This window comes from Amphiprion ocellaris, chromosome 10, assembly GCF_022539595.1.
Source record: "Amphiprion ocellaris isolate individual 3 ecotype Okinawa chromosome 10, ASM2253959v1, whole genome shotgun sequence".
Lineage (NCBI taxonomy): Eukaryota > Metazoa > Chordata > Actinopteri > Pomacentridae > Amphiprion > Amphiprion ocellaris.
Genome location: NC_072775.1, coordinates 531,947 through 548,968, shown reverse-complemented (window position 1 = coordinate 548,968; position 17,022 = coordinate 531,947). Strand labels below are relative to the sequence as shown.

Here is a 17,022-nt window from a genome sequence, read left to right as displayed (position 1 = left end):
CTAGGATTACAGCTTTTCTAAGTTGTGTGTCGGTGTACTCATTTTTGTTGCATGGAATTTATATTATGGGGCCTGCATGTTCAAAAGAGTCTTTCAAAGTGTGTGTTTTTTTATTGTTAATAAGAGGAAAGAATCTACTTGTCAGCTTAGAAATAATGCAGGTACAATTTAGCATCATTGGACACTCATTCTAGTATTATCCTGCGTTTCCTGCTGTCGTAGTTCTTTATTCTGTGTCTCTATCTGCAGTCTGGTCTCTCCTCGGTGTCGTGGCGACTGGCAGATGGATCGATCCAGTGCCGGTTCAGCCGACCAGTCAAACTGACCAATCAGGGACGCTTCGATCTGGACCAGGGCTACTTCCTGTTTCTAGCCAGTGGACACACTCAGTACGGTGAGAAAGATTACCTGCTCACATGTTGCTTTAAAAACTTTGAACCGGCTGACCCTGGCAGTCATTCTGTCTCCGTTACAGCTCCTATCAATCAGTAAAAGTTTTATCATTAACTATGTCACATGGGGCGGTTTGATCGGATCTTTAATAGACCAAACAGGATGTCATTAACAGGAAATGTTGAGCACATAAAGTATTTACTGCTGCTTTGCTGCTTATTCAGGACTTTTTCTTACATCCTGGTTAATATTTAATTAGCTTTGCAAGATTAAAATAATCTTTGGATGTGCATCATGAATCATTGCTTTTTAATAACTGTGGTTTTATTGTAAAGACTGAATGTTCTGAAGGTGCTGCAGTGGAGTTTATGTTGAACCATGACTTATGAGTGCCACATTTCATAGATAAGGATTTGCTGTTTTTGCTGTTCAGAAGGATTGTCAGATCCTGTGTTGCTGTGAGCTTTATGAGACTTTAGATGTGTGATAAATCTTTCATGCCCGACTTCTCTCAAATTCACCTCAGTGTATACTTCCTTAACCCTCCTGTTGTCCTCATTTACGGGCACCAAAAAATATTGTTTCCTTGTCTGAAAAAAATCCAAAAATTCAGCAAAAAAATCCCCAAATTTGGCAAGAAAATTCTTGTAAATATTTTCAAAAAATGAGTAAAAATCTTCCAAAAAAGTCCTAAAAATATCTAAAGTGATTCCATATATATCAGTAAAACTTTTAATATTTTCTTTAAGAACATTCACATAAAAATCAACCAAAATCCAGTGAAATTCACTGGATTTTGGTAATTTTTTTGTGAATGTTCTTAAGAAACATTTTTTTTTAAACATTTCTTTTTTTCCACCAAAAAACGTTCAAAGATTTCCCAGAAATGTTGAAAATGTGGACATCAGAAGTTTCACTGTGAAAATATATTTTTTTTCCCACATTTTTAAACTTTAAAACGGGTCAATTTTGACCCACAGGACGACACGAGAGTTAACGTATAAATTTTGCCGAGGCATTTAAAAAGCATCATCTTCCTCCTGTAGGTGAAATAAGGAAACACAGCCGCCAGCCACTGATCTCCAGAGACAGAAAACTCATCACCGGTCCTCCTCAAGTCCTCAGAGGCTCCCGGAGTCCAACCATTATGAAAATGCATGGTGGGTTGAGCTCTTAAGTCTCACATTTAGGTTCCAGAGAACATTTTATTTGTCCGAGTCTGATTCCGTTGTGTTTCTCTGTAAAATAACTGCAATCAGAATAACTTTTTTTATGCCCAATCAGTGACAAACAAAAGCCAGGTAATATCAGTCAGCCACTTCATTTTGATCAGAGGGAAGAAGCTTGTTCAGCTGCTGAATTACTTCCACTTTTCTTAGGTGCGCTAATGCTGTTAGCCTGGATGCTAACAGGAAGCGTTGGGACCTTCATCGCCAGCTTCTACAAACCCGATTGGCCAAATCAGACTCTGTTCGGCCAGAAAGTTTGGTTCCAGGTCGATGTTAAGCACACAAACATTATCACACAATATCAAGTCTGCAAAAACAATGAAGTAGAAGAAATAGTGTAATCATGTTGTGTGTGTCTCTTTTGTAGGTTCATCGAGGCCTGATGATGCTAACTGTGATTCTGACTGTTGTAGCCTTCTGCCTCCCATTTATCTACAGGAAAGGCTGGAGTACGGTAAGATACACAAACACTGTCACACGGGGAAAGATTTACACAAACACCTGGAGGCAGTAAGCAGGTCAATATATAACTGTGGGCCTTTTTGTATTGACCAAAAATGACCACGGAGAGACACAAACTGACAAAGAAACACAAAATGACTCAATGAGACACATAATTATCATATAAAGACACAAAATGACAAGAGACACAAAAAGACCTAAAATGCCCAAAAAACAATCTGAAAATGACCAAAAAAAGAAACAAAATGAGCACAAAAACACCAAAACAACCAGAAAAAGATACATGACCATAAAAACGCACAAATGACAAAAGTGACACAATATGACCACAGAAAAACATAAAATGGCTCAGTGAGACAGATATTTATGATATAAAGACACAAAATGATGAGAGACACACAATAACTACAAAAAATTGCAAAATGACCACAAAAACACTTAAAATGACCATAGACTGAAAATGGCCACAAAAATGCACAAAATGACCACAAAAGGACTGAAAATGGCCAAAAAAGAAACAAAATGAGCAGGTCATGTGATCTGGAATGAACACACTTCCTGGAGAGGTGTTTTTGTAATGGGGAACTTAGTGGAAAGGGACTTAATTTGTTATTTTCCATATAAAACTTGATATATTGCCAAAAAAGAAATATCTGTCATGATTATCTCAACTTAATAAAAAGAACACAATCCAAACTATTTCTGAATCAACTCATGTTATTATTGTTTAGCTCATTAGAAGGTGGTTGTTGTTAAATTCAGATGTTATTTAGTTGACATTTTAGTGATATCCAGTCATTTTTTATTAATGTGATTGTTTCCATAATAAATAATTCTGAAATTTGTAAAGACATGATCATAATGAACATAGAAAACATTCGTTTTTTGTTTGTTTGTTTGTTTGTTTTTTATTTTAATTAAAATGTATGCAGATATATCCCATGGACTTCAGAAGTCCCTCAGTTATAGACTGACCCAAGTGGACTAGTCAGAACATCAGGCCCCTCTGAGTCTTACTGTGTCAGTTAACATCAGTAGTATGGATTACTGTGAGGAGGGAAACCAGGGGCCAAAGCTCAGAGGTCAGGTAGTCCGTGTGACGTTCCTGTTAATGTGTCACAGAGTTCAGACAAAGAACTTTCTCTTTTAAATGCATATTTCTGCTAAAACTGACACTTCATTATCACTCAGTGAACTTCCATGCAATTTAACAAGGAGAAGGTTTAGTTAATGTCGAAGGCAAGCTTGATTTTTATGTGAATGTTCTTAAATAAAATATTAGAAGTTTTACTGATATATATGGAATCGCTTTAGATATTTTTAGGATTTTTTGGGAAGATTTTTACTCATTTTTTGAAAATATTTACAAGAGTTTTCTTGCCAAATTTGGGGGATTTTTTTAAAAATAGAACTTTTAAGGGAAACTTTCAAGGAATTATTGGAATTTTCTTCTTGAAGGTTTTGCAAGTTTTCAGAAATTTGGGGAATTTTTTTGCTGATTTTTGGGATTTTTTTCAGACAAGGAAATAGTATTTTTTGGTGCCCGTAAATGAAGACAACAGGAGGGTTAAACATCTTAGGAGTGCTTGTGTGAGGGAACTGAATTCAGTTCTTTTCAAGACTGTTCAGTGGTTTCAAACAGGCTCCCACACATTCTAACTTTATTAGATGTTTCAGTGCTGGACTGTTGTCAGGAAAATGGTTTGGTATAAAAAGAACAGGGAGCAGCTGTAACTCAATTATTACAAAACATTCCACCAAATAACAATTTTCAATAGCACACAGGAAAAAAAGACTCACAAATGTAGCAAAAAGTTATCTACATAGCATGAATACCTCAAACCACCTCGACTTACAGTTTGCATATGTAACCCTCCCTTTTGGTTCTAACACCTTAAGGTGTAATTCAGGTTCGGGAAGGAATTTTGTTAAGAATACAGTCACCCCAAAAACACACAATGACAACAGATAAAAAAAAAAAATTGAACCCACGTACAAAATTGAGCTCATGAATGTTGAAACGACCAAAACACTGTATGTAGGGACAGTTCACGATAATCACAATTAAGTTCACCAACAGTTTCAAAGATAAAAATGTCTTTTTTCACCCACAACTGGCCGGCCAGGAAAATCAAACCCAAACAACAACAAAAACAAAACAAAACAAAAATATCGAGTGCACTCAGGAAAAAGATCCTACCTCCTCCTTATAATGAATGTCTGACGAGACGGTCCGAGGTGATGGACAATCCCAGTGTGATGGAGATGGAGATGTGGACATGGATGGACATCAACACGCAGCAGATGGATGAAGATCAAAGTCCCACTGAAGAGAATCCTCAGAAAACCAGCCTACACAGATGTGCAGGGCAGTTACTCATACAATCCATAATAAGTGTCCAATACATTTACTCCAATAAAGCTGCCTTTCTGTCAGTCCCTTCTTGGCTCATAACAGGCTGTACACATAACAATACAGCATATCATAGATGAACAATATAACCTTCTGAATCTAAATGCATTCTTCCTTCAGCCTACAGCCCATAATACAACACATTTTACAGTTTAGCACATTATTAGACTCAATAACTCAGTCTAGCTGCATGAAATGTACGCTAGCATTTGAACATATGCAGCATCTAACTAGCCAGCACCGAGTGGAGATCCTTCATTTTATACAGCAAATTACTCAAATAGTGACAACATACAACTCAGTAAACACATAAAACAGTTAACAGATATCAATGGAAAACCATTTAATTCCTATCAAAGTTATCCCGACTGTTTTTTTAGACAGACTACGGGGCTCATGTTTCCTGTTTTTAGCTTCACTTTGCTAGCGTTAGCATGCTACGGTAAAACCTTGAAGAACACCCATAACTCACCGGAATATCGACTTCTACGTGGCTCAAAGACGCCTGATGATTCTTGTCTACTTCCGTAACTTCTGCAGTTAACTTTAGTGTCAAAATAACTCGTTTATGGTTTGTTTTCTGAGTAAATCCAGCTCTAGCTCCAGCGTAGCATCCACACAGAGAAAGTAAAGATGGCGTATTTCGGAAAGATGATCACATCGAGCACTTCTTCGCGCACTAAGAAAATTCATCAAATTCAATCTTAGGGACAATAATGGCCTTCTACCACCACCTTGTGGCCAATTTAAGACACTGATTCTCCTGAGAGAAAACGCAAATTAAGGGACTAACTCAAAAAATACTAGCTAAAAACACATTATTAATAACCTGAGGTTATCTACCCGGGTTACACAAACATAGATAAATCTGTAGTTATAATGAAGAAATATCTGAAAAAAACGTAAACCTATCTAAAGTCTGGGGTCACCCAGATAATTCCATGTTTTCCATGAAAGCTCCCACTTTTCTCCATGTGCTAACATAACTGCACAAGGGTTTTCTAATCATCAATTAGCCTTTCAACACCATTAGCTAACACAATGTAGCATTAGAACACAGGAGTGATGGTTGCTGGAAATGTTCCTCTGTACCTCTATGGAGATATTCCATTAAAAATCAGCTGTTTCCAGCTACAATAGTCATTTACCACATTAACAATGTCTACACTGGATTTATCATTCATTTGATGCTATCTGCATTGGATAAAAACAGTTTTTCTTTCAAAAATTAAGACATTTCTAAGTGAATTTTTGAACGGTAGGATGCAATTCTACTAGATAACACTAAACATAGCAAATGGAGAATCAATTATAAATCATAACAGCAACACAATTTATTGAGACCCTCTCCAGTACAACATATAGGGACATTAATTTATATTTTAAAATAAAAAATATATACTCTGTTTGAAACTTATGGACACTCTTATCTTTCTTATTTGAACCAGCATCATTAAATAGGTGTGCAAAGAATCCCTTTGTCTTAAAAGTTTGTATTGTATGTGTACTGCAGCTGTTGGCATTTTGAATTAGCGTTTTATGGCAATTTTATTTAACTGCAGACAAATAATCCACTCAGTATCGTTTTCCAGTTGCAGTATATAATCACTGTAATGCTGTTATGTTCATCCTTCACCAGCAGGGGGCGATATTGGACCAGGTAGCAGTTCTTGCCCTGCATTAACCTGTGTGTCTCTGTGTAGGACGCAGGTGTCCATCCCCATCTAGGCTGCTGTGTTCTGGTATTATCTCTGATCCAGCCAATAGCAGCCATGCACAGACCACCACCTGACTCCAACAGGTAAACACGGTTTACATTTACATGCAGAAATCAACTTTTAACGTCTGGAATGACAGGAAAACAGCTTTATCTGTTCATTGTGTGTAGTTTGTTCTGGGTTAATATAATGGATCGGTGCGTCAGTAGAATCTAATGAATGCAAAGGATAAAAACAATCCCTGTATTATGTGATTAGCTGTACTGACATATGAAATCGATTATTACAGAATCACAGAGTGGGTCAGAGGTTATACAAAGGTGCAGCCAGTTGACACTACAAGTCTAACTGAAATAATAATAATAATAATAATAATAATAATACATTTTATTTATAAAGCGCTTTTCCAAGAACTCAAAGACGCTGTACATAAAATACAATAAGATAAAACAAAACTGTTAATTAAAATCAGTAGATAGTAAAACAAGTTCAAGATAAAATGCAGAATCACTTAAGGAAAGCAGATCTAAAAAGGTGAGTCTTTAAAAGCGATTTAAATGTGGTGAAGTTGGTGCAGTCACGGAGGGCATGGGGGAGTGAGTTCCAGAGTGTGGGGGCGGCAATGGCGAAGGCTCTGTCCCCCCAATGTCGCCGGCTGGTCCTGTGCGGGATGGAAAGGAGGTTTGTGTGGGAGGAACGGAGATTCCTGGGGGGGGTGTAGGGGAGGAGCAAATCGGTAAGGTAAGAGGGGGCAAGATTATGGATGAACTTGAAGGTGAGGAGAAGCAGTTTGTACTGGATGCGGTGTGAAATGGGGAGCCAATGGAGGTTCTGCAGGACGGGGGTGATATGGTCGTGAGAACAGGTTCGGGTGAGGAGTCGGGCAGCAGAGTTTTGAATGAGTTGAAGTTTATTGAGAACTTTGGAGGTGGAGCCGAAGAGAATGCTATTGCAGTAGTCAAGGCGGGAAGTGACGAAGGCATGAATGAGGGTTTCAGCGGCTGAGAAGGAGAGGAAGGGGCGGAGACGGGCGATGTTGCGGAGATGGAAATAGGCAGTTTTGGTGATCTGATTAATGTGGGGTTCAAAAGTGAGGTTGCTGTCAAATATCACACCGAGGTTGCGGATGTGAGCAGAAGGAGATAGGGTGGTGTTATCAATGGTAATGGGGGAGTGGGGAAATGGTGTGAGTGATTTAGGTCCAATAAAGATGAGATCAGTCTTGTCGCAGTTTAGCAGGAGAAAATTTTTCCTCATCCAGGATTTAATGTCGGCCAGGCAGCTGGAGAGAGAGGGGAGGGTGGTGGTGGCGGTGGTGTTGGTGGAGATGTAGAGTTGGATATCGTCGGCGTAGCAATGGAAGTGTAGGTTGTGGCGGCGGATGATGTTGCCGAGGGGGAGGAGGTACAGGATAAAGAGGAGGGGGCCAAGGACTGATCCTTGAGGGACACCATGGGACAGGGGGGCGGTGGCGGATGTGCAGTTGTTGACCTTGATGAATTGTTGTCGATTTGTGAGATATGATGTGAACCAGGTGAGGGCGGTGCCGGTGATGTTAATGGAGGATTGAAGGCGGGACAGGAGGATGGAGTGATTGATTGTGTCAAATGCTGCAGAGAGGTCGAGAAGAATGAGGATGGTGACTTGTCCAGAGTCTGAGGAGAGGAGGAGATCGTTGGTGACCTTGAGGAGAGCAGTTTCAGTGCTGTGATGAGAGCGGAATCCGGATTGAAAGGTTTCATACAGGTTGTTGGAGGTGAGATGAGTTTTCAACTGGGCAGCGACGACACGTTCTAATGTTTTGGATAAGAAGGGGAGGTTGGAGATGGGCCGGAAGTTGTGAGGGGAGGTTGGATCCAAACCAGGTTTTTTGAGGATGGGGGAGACAGAGGCGAGCTTGAGGGGTGAGGGGACACAGCCAGTACTGAGGGAAGTGTTGATGATGTTAGAGATGAGGGGGGAGATAACAGGGAGGCAGTTTTTGAGGAGGTCAGTGGGGATGGGGTCCAGGCAGGATGTGGAGTTTTTAGTTCCAGTGATGAATTTGGGCAGGTCCAGGGGGGAAACGGGCGAGAAGTGGGCCAGGGGGGGAAAGTTCAGAGGGTTTGGTGGAGGAGAGGGGGGATCAAGTGAGGTGGGAGAGGTGACAAGGCTGCTGTGGATGGAGATGATTTTGTTATGGAAAAAAGAGAGGAATAGGTTGCACTTGTCGGTGGTGAACGAGTTTGAGACGGTGTCCGGGGGGGCAAGGAGTTTATTGACAGTTGAGAAGAGGGACTTGGGGTTGTTGGAGCTGGTATTGATCAGGTCAGAGTAGAAAGTGGACCGTGCAGATTTCCGGGCGTCTTTGTATTGTTGGAGGAAGTCGGAGTAGGCTTGGCGGTGAACTGTCAGGTTTGTTTTCTTGACAAGACGTTCCAGCTGTCGTTTATGGGCTTTCATGAGGTGGAGTTCGGGTATCCGGAGGGAGTGGCTTGGTTGAGTGGGTAGAAGTCCAATGGTTTGTGCCATGTTTCGGTTAGACAGAGGAAGTCCAGTTTATTGTCCAGGATGAATAATTGTAGAATGGGGCCTTTGCTGGTGACGGAGCGGGTGTTGAAGAGGGCAAAGTTCAGGTGAAGTGTGGATGTGTGATTAGGGGAGGGCTTCTGGGGACAAGGCTGTGAGGTCTGTGGAAGTGGGCGAAGGTTAGCAAAATGGCAGTTTCTGAGGGAGGGCTGCCGAGGTTGTCTGAAGCTGATGATGGTGGGGATTTGGCAGCTTGTTGAATTCTGGTAGAGCGGGGGTGACGGGCAGGGGGAGCCAGAGGGGGGAGGCAGTGGGTGTGCTGGAGGGGAAGATGGGGGGAGTTCCAGGTGGGGACAGAGGGGGGCGCTGTAGCTGGGAGGCGGTTCAGTGGAGCGTGAAGAAGAGATGGATGTAAACACTGGCACTAGTCAGTCTGAAGTGTGGACGGTGTATTGTGTAAATGTAAATGGAGATAATCTGAGTTTCTCAGTGATTGTAGTATGAAGAATCCTGTATCTGGAAGGTCCAGTCACTGGGGAATCAGTACTCCTGGATAAAACAACATCATGAAGACTAAAGAACGCTTCAGGCAATTCAGTGAAAAGGTTATTGGAAAGTATCAGTCAGGGGATGGATACAAGGAATGTTCCAACTCACTGAAAATCCCTTGGAGTCCACTTAAATCATCCAGAATATGACATTTGTGCAAGAAGGAAACGAGTGAGGGAGGCCACCAAGACAATGATGACTCCTTTAAATCTCAGCTGGAGTTAGCCAGAAGACTTGTGGAAGACTCTCAAGTCAGCTGGAATAAAGGTTATTTGGTGTGATGAGACCAAAACGGAGCTTTTTGGACATCAGATGTTGTGACTTAGTCTGCTAAAGGCCAGTGATGATCAGCAGCTTTCTCAAACATGTAATCAAAAATCAATTCTGGATCAAAAGTTGGAATCGTTAAAAAGTTCTCTAGAAAGAGTCTTCAAACAGTCTGCAGAGTCTGATGTGAATAATGTCTATTCAGTACAGCTATAAGAACAAACATGAGTAAAATATCCAGATTTTTACCGGCTACACAAAGCCTTACATCTTCATATAAACTCATACAAACTTCATCTAAACACTCCTCTTCCATTCTGGAAGCCACAACCCATCGTCTGAAGACCCAATCAAGATGTGTGTGATGTAAACGTATCAAAAGTTCCTCCTGTTTTTTATTCCTGCTAGGGTGGCACTATTTCTGCTTAACTCAGCATGACCGAGGTTTCAACTCACGAGTGCAGACGAGGAAAGGGTTCCAGTCTTATGCCTTATATGGGCTTCATGGGCTTCCATTGGGTTTCCACAGGATTATTTAGCATATTCATAACTTCAGATGACACGTTAGGTCTTCCAATCTTATCACTGATAGCTCATAATTTTGATTCAAATACACCAACCACCTCACATCATCACGAACACGCTATCCCTACCGTGAAACATGGTAGTACCGCATCATGATGTGAGTTTGCCTCACTGGACGGTAAAATTACAGCAAAGTACAGGGAAATCTTGAAGGAAAACCTGACTTGCAAAAAAAATTTGTTTTCCAGCAAGACAACAACCTGAAGCATGCAGCCAAAGATCCACAGAAATACTTTAAAGGTGATTGTTGTGGAGCCCAGAAATCAGTCCAGTTGAGACTTGGTGGCTGGATTTGAAAAGGGCTTTCAACTCATAATCCCAGTGCAAAGGGAAAGTTTTGCAAAGAAGAATGATGTAAAACTGCAGCATCCAGATGTGAAAGACTGTCTGTGAGATCAGTCCACACAGGTTCAGTGCTGTCATTATGACCGTCTTCTGTTTGCAGACACCCCATATATTTGCATGTATATTGCATTAAGAATCCTTTTTAGGTCTTCAAATACAATTTCTTTTAGTCCAATCACAGCCATAACACTAAACAAATGATAAAAAGCCATAAAAAACTTAAAACTGATTGGTTCCATAAAAATAAGAATTTTTTAGCATTGGGTCATTTTGGTAGAATTCCGTTTTGTTAGTTTTTCTTGTAAATAATAAAACAAAAAACATCTTGTGTATTTGTTTGTGTCTGTGTAATGCAGCCACACCTTTTAAAACACCAAAAAAGATTTTTCCACAAATATTTCATGATAATATTTGAGATTGTGTAAAATTTTAAGGGTGTCCAAAAACTTTTTCCACCTCTGTATACTGGCTCTGAAAAAGGGGACGAACACTTATGGAATTATTTATTTTACATTTGAGATTCCTTGTCAGTTGACATTACTTTGAAGACATTTGTTTTCACTTTGACGTAGTAAATTATTGTCCAAAAAAATCCAAATTATGTTGACCATGATTCAGTTTCAAAAAGCTACAAAAGTGGAAAACTTCCAAGGGGCTTGAATACTTTTTATAGACAATATTTTCTTTCAAAGTTCTGTTTGTTTTTTTTGCTGTTTGATAATCATCATATTTCCATTTATTTATACTGATTGTTACAGTCATGTCATTGCTATCTTTGTCCAGGAGGTTTATCTTTAACTGGACTCACTCGAGCATTGGAATTTTTACAGAGATCCTGGCAGGTACGTCTCTCAAACAAACCAGACTTCTACTAGAAAATGTTCAGTTTTTATTGACTTTTTACCAGACTAATTAATCAAATTAACACTCTGTTGTCTCGCAGTGGCGACCATGTTACTGGGGGTGGGTCAGACATCGTTACCGCTCCCGTCTCCATGGGCAACAAGCGTTCTGATTGGCTATGTGGTCTGGGTGGCCTCATTAAAGGTCGCCCTCGGGTGGCACAGTCGCTACAGAAAATGTACGTAGCTGTTCACACGTTTTGTGTTTTATTGGGAGATTTTTGATTTGAATCCACTTGGAAGAGTATTACATGCACTGTGGAGCGTGTTTGTGTTTTATAACTGTAATTTGTTTGACTTGCAGCGTTGGGATCAGGTGATCAACAGGCCATTCTTCCTGAGCAAATACAGCAGAGTCACTGGGTAGGTACACACACTTCAAATCTTGTTTTTTTCTTACAAATCCCACAGTATTTATGTTTTTGTGTGCATTTTTTCAGTATGTTGACTTAGCATCCTGCTAAAATCCTGTTTTGTTTCAAACTGTAACAAATAATAAGTTACACACGTGTCATTTTGACTTTTTCTATGTGAATCTAAGAGTGGTTATGTTCTATTTACCTGCTCTCACATATGAATACAGCTGAGTCATTTGTTGCTCCAGTGTTTTTTCTGCTGTAATGAGTCAAATCTGGCCTGTTAGGAGTTTGAGCTCAGGAGTCTGTTAAATTTGGAACTAGGGCAACAGTCTTTTTTTACTGGCATCTACAGCTCAGGTGAGTTCAGGTGATTACACATCAGTATATCCAGGGGTTAGACTGGGCCGGAGCGCATGGGAATGGAGCAGAGTTTCTTTTAGTATCGCAAAATGAATGTAGATTTCCCATAGAATCACACAGCATCAAGCTCCAGGAACTGAGCACTATTTAAGTAGGTGACACAGCAGCAGTAACTTCATTAATTAACCCTCCTATTGTCCTGCAGGTCAAAATTGACCCGTTTTAAAGTTTGAAAATGTGGGGAAAAAAAATCTATTTTCACAGTGAATCTCTGATCTCTGAACATTTTATGGTGGAAAAAAAAAGAAATGTTAAAAATGTTTCTTAAGAACATTCACAAAAAAATCAACCCAAACCCAGCCAAATTCGCTGGATTTTGTTTGATTTTTATGTGAATGTTCTTAAAGAAAATATTCGAAATTTTGCTGATATATATGGAATCACTTTAGATATTTTTAGGAACATTTTTACTCATTTTCTTGCCAAATTTGGGGAATTTTTTTAAATAAAACTTTTAAGGGAAACTTTTAAGGAATTATTGGAATTTTCTTCCTGAAGGTTTTGCAAATTTTCAGAAATTTGGGGAATTTTTTTGCAGAATTTTTGGATTTTTTTCAGACAAGGAAACAATATTTTTTGGTGCCTGTAAATGAGGACAACAGGAGGGTTAATAACATCTTCTGACATGTCATTGTGATTGGATGTAACTTTATCAACCTACAAATCTTAGTTGTGCTCAGATTAATCCATTTTTCCAACAGAATCACAATATTTTTCTTGCATATCAAGTGGAATATTACAGGAAGGTTTATAGGGAGTTTTCACTTTTGCTGCTAAATAAATGCAGTCATATTTGCTATTACCGTCAGTGTGAATTTACCTGATTTTGTAACAGTGAAAAAACTCAGATGACTTCATGTAGATACTGCAGTGGATTTGTCCTCTATATTAAGGGTGTTAAATTTATGTTTTTTTGGAACTTCAGAGCTTCACCAAGGTACAAATGTGTAATGCTGCTTCATCCAAATCACCTAAAGGTACAGAAAGTAAATAAAAATCTGACTTTTAACAGGCGAGAATCTTTGTAGGGCCAACAAAGGATTTTTTACTGAAACGTAATTTCTCTGGAGAATCCAAATCCGCTGAATACGACATGTAGTTTTCACTGGAACTGAACTGACTGGACACAGGTTCCCACTCCTAACAAATTTAACCTGAATTTAACTGTGAATACAAGCATTTCTTTGACTCTGAAAGTGTGTCAACACAGGATTCAGGACAACAATGCTGCTTGAGAAATGTTTCCCATCTGCTGTGAGAAAGGTCTCTGTGAAAGGTTAATAGATCCTATTTCCACTTTCTAATTTCCACTTTCTGTTTCAGGTGTCCCTCATAAAGTCTCTCAGCTTGACGGCCTTGGCTTTAGTTAACTGTGGTCTCTTAATAGCTCTGTTGTCTTCTATCGCTGATATTTGACATTTATTACAAAAGAAACTGAAATAACTTTAAAGACCAGAACTCACTGAGAGGGGAGCAATGCTTCAAGTTCATTAAAGCTTAATAACATAAATACACATGCTATTTTCTTTTTTAAATCTGATCTATTTCACCATAGGCTTCCTTATTGGTCATATTTAGATTTTTTATTATTTTACATATGGTGTTTTCCTTTACTCCGATGAACTGTTAGATACTATTATGCTATTTTCAGTGATTATTAATGTTTAATGGTGAAACGTCGCTGCCCTTTTTATTGAATAATTCATTAAAGAAAACATTTATTTCAGCAAAATGCCGTGCCACAGATGCTTTTTCATGCTTGTCATTTACTTTTTGTCTTGATTCTCGTTTACTTGTGCTACGAACAAATAAAATACAATAAGATACGCTGCTACTACACAGTTCAGTTTGACCTTTTCTTTTTGCACAGGTAATATTCATTATGTTAAATGTTCTGTATTGTATTTATAATGCAACCCTGAAACAGCAGAACTATGAACAAACAATGTCTGAAAATGATCATCTCATGCTGTAGTGCTGCATTACAGCTGCCTTTCACATGGAAGTGTTTATGTATTTGGGAAAAGCAACAGAACTTACTCAGCATACATGTAAACATGCTCAAATTCATCAATTATGGTGTTGCAACAAAATTAATTTATCAACAAAAAAAACATGAATCCTAATCAAAATCTTGTTGAAGGAAGATAACACATTTACTTTGTTTGGCTGTAGAAATGAAATGAAGCACAACAATGCTACATCCATTTAATCATAGTAATGCTAGATGGCCTCTTAAATGACTGCTCCATGCTAAACAACATTCGGAAAATGTGTTTGTATTACAGTTACAGAGTCTGGTCCTGATACACGGATGGAAAAGATTTAAAAGAGTTCACATCCATCCATGTTTTAAGGCAGTTTCTAAGAGAAGAATCTCTTTAAAAGTGTTGTGGTTGCAGCTAAAATAGATTAGAGTATCGTCTGCATAAAGGCAGAAACCATTATTGTGCATCTCTAAGACTGTTAAGATCTAGTAAACATAGTATGTACAGTATATTAAAAATAAAAATGTCCCTGACGAACGTCACAAAGCTGCTCTGAACAAGACAAAGAGGGGATTATAGGGTTCTTGCCGATCATTTTTCCTTAAGGCAGTTTAAAATCAAGAAAATCTCTTCAAAAAAACATTAGAGTATCGTCTGCATAAAGGGAGAAATTGGAGATAGTATGTATGTTGAAAATAAAATTCACCCCGAGGAACCCCACAAAGCAGCTTTCTAGATAAAAACAGGGATTATATGGCCCCTGCAGAGCAGTTTTACTGAACCCAGCAGGGCACCCAGGTTAATCTAGTCATCATTTCATCCAATACTGATACGCAGAAAGCTTCTAGGGTTCACTTTAGAGTTTTGTTAGAATAAACACGTGGAGAGTTGCAGGAGGATTCACTGAATAAATTTCCCTGAAGGAGTGAGTGCTGATTTCAGGATCTGGTTTTAGACTCTAACATCCAACCTGAAGATAATTTATGATCATTTATATGTTACGTGACTCATAATTTCCTGTAATATCCCCAGGCTTATGCTAACCAGCGTTGTTTGAATGAAAAAGCACCATGCTGGAGAAACGTCACATTTGTACATCAGTTGATTATATAAGATTCTTAACCCGAGAAGATAACATTGCATGTAAATCAGAGCGGCATCACAAACGGCAGCGTTTCCCATGCCTTGTATGAAATGAAACACAAGGAGAAAGACATCAGGAAAATTTCAGTGCTGCAACAACCACGCGTTCAGTCAGAGGAGATTATCAAGTTGAGTTTCGACATCAAAAATGAAAAAAAAAAAACACGCTAATCCTCTGAAACGTTGGGTAAGATGGTCACAGATGACAGATGTGCTTCTGTGTGTGTGTGTGTGTGTGTGTGTGTGTGTGTGTGTGTGTGTGTGTGTGTGTGTGTGTGTGTGTGTGTGTGTGTGTGTGTGTGTGTGAAAGTATTATGTATGTCTGCATCCATCCTATAATAAGTGTGTCAGTATGAGACTGTGAGACTGAACATGTGGGAGCTGCAAATGTCGCCAAAGCTGCTGTTTTCTGATTGGCTGCTGCCCACACACGCTCAGTTTGCCCCCCGCTGGCAGTGAGGGGGAGATAGAGGGGGTATAAAAGGGCAAAGACGGCAAAAATACAGGGAGACGAGAAAGACGCTGAACTGTTGATTGGTTTCACAGCAGCCGAAAGCAGCAGGACCAGCAGGTAAGACACATTTCCTGTTTGGGTTTTCTCTGCTTTTTCCAAGTTTGTTTTCAGGCATTTATTAAGATTGTGAATTAATAACTGTTTAAGTTGTTGTAGTTTCTGTGTAGTCAGTGCATTTGATTCATCCCAAGGGTTCAGTTGGGATGAAGCTCGGTGTCATGATGATGATGGAAGATATTCCTATTTTCATGCACGTGGGATCTGCAAGTCCAAGAGTTGACCCTTTCTGTTTCATTTCATTCATCTATTAGCTGTACTCGCTCATGGTTGGGGGGTGGGCTGGAGCCAATCACAGCTGGGCACACACCGGATAAGTCAATCAGTCGATAGAGACACAACTAGACATGATGCCATCCAGGATTTAAAATCACTGGATTTAAAATCACTGGTTAACGCAACCTGCATGTCTGCAAGAGTAAATGGGTTCAAACCCAGAACTGTCCGGCTGTGAGGTGACACTGTTGATATTTCTTGAGGTTAAGTTAAACTCAAATCAAACATAAAACCTTGAAAGTGGTCACGAGTTTCAACGCAATATAATACATGTACATTCTGATCTAACAAATTCTTGTTGAATCTGACAAATCCAGCAAATGTGTTTCTTCTTCAGGGAACCAGAAAAAAACATTAGAAAGTAAACTGTAAAAATGATATCAAATTTCAATATAATATCAATATAAGTAAATCCTTTTTTTTCCGATTTTTCACTAGGTACAATCTGTCTTTTAACAAAACAGAGAAAATGTGTAAAGTATTATTTTAAATTATTGATATACAATGTTCAATAATGATATTTTTGCTGATTTCATGTCACGCACTGAGAAAGAACAAATGACTATCTTTAAAAATACAGATTTTTGATGTGGACATTGTTATTTAAGCCTGTTTTTGTTTTGTTTTGTTATTTTTTGTTGGTTTTTTTACAGTCAACATGTAAATTCAATTTTTTCAGTTTTCTAAAAGATGTAACAAAGTGAAAAATCAGTAAAATAGTTCTTAAAGAATTACTTAGTTTTAAAAAAATATTTAATATTCAGAATTTTTCTTTTAAGTTATGGAAAATATTTGTTATTTATTTACATACACACGTGCGCACACACACACACATACACACACACATATATATATGATTTTACCAGATATTATCTATAAATTAGCTATAATTTG

At 38.8% G+C, this 17,022-nt stretch overlaps 2 protein-coding genes across 4 annotated transcripts in view; both read left to right on the top strand.

Moving 5' to 3' along the window:
- Positions 1 to 13,987, top strand: part of frrs1a (ferric-chelate reductase 1a) — a 21,311-nt gene extending 7,324 nt beyond the window's left edge. For all 3 annotated transcript variants that reach the window (XM_035955119.2, XM_023285335.3, XM_035955118.2), the window contains exons 9-17: positions 250 to 394; positions 1,440 to 1,553; positions 1,773 to 1,888; positions 1,990 to 2,076; positions 6,201 to 6,298; positions 11,253 to 11,311; positions 11,413 to 11,550; positions 11,676 to 11,734; positions 13,474 to 13,987. In XM_035955119.2, the coding sequence (XP_035811012.2) occupies positions 250 to 394; positions 1,440 to 1,553; positions 1,773 to 1,888; positions 1,990 to 2,076; positions 6,201 to 6,298; positions 11,253 to 11,311; positions 11,413 to 11,550; positions 11,676 to 11,734; positions 13,474 to 13,566 (909 nt within the window). In that variant the 3' untranslated portion in view covers positions 13,567 to 13,987. The remainder of the gene's footprint in view (positions 1 to 249; positions 395 to 1,439; positions 1,554 to 1,772; positions 1,889 to 1,989; positions 2,077 to 6,200; positions 6,299 to 11,252; positions 11,312 to 11,412; positions 11,551 to 11,675; positions 11,735 to 13,473) is intronic.
- A 1,712-nt stretch (positions 13,988 to 15,699) lies between these two features.
- LOC111578481 (uncharacterized) overlaps positions 15,700 to 17,022 on the top strand; it is a 35,435-nt gene continuing 34,112 nt past the window's right edge. Inside the window, exon 1 of the mRNA XM_055014320.1 lies at positions 15,700 to 15,852. The gene's annotated coding sequence lies outside the window, so the exon portion shown is untranslated. The remainder of the gene's footprint in view (positions 15,853 to 17,022) is intronic.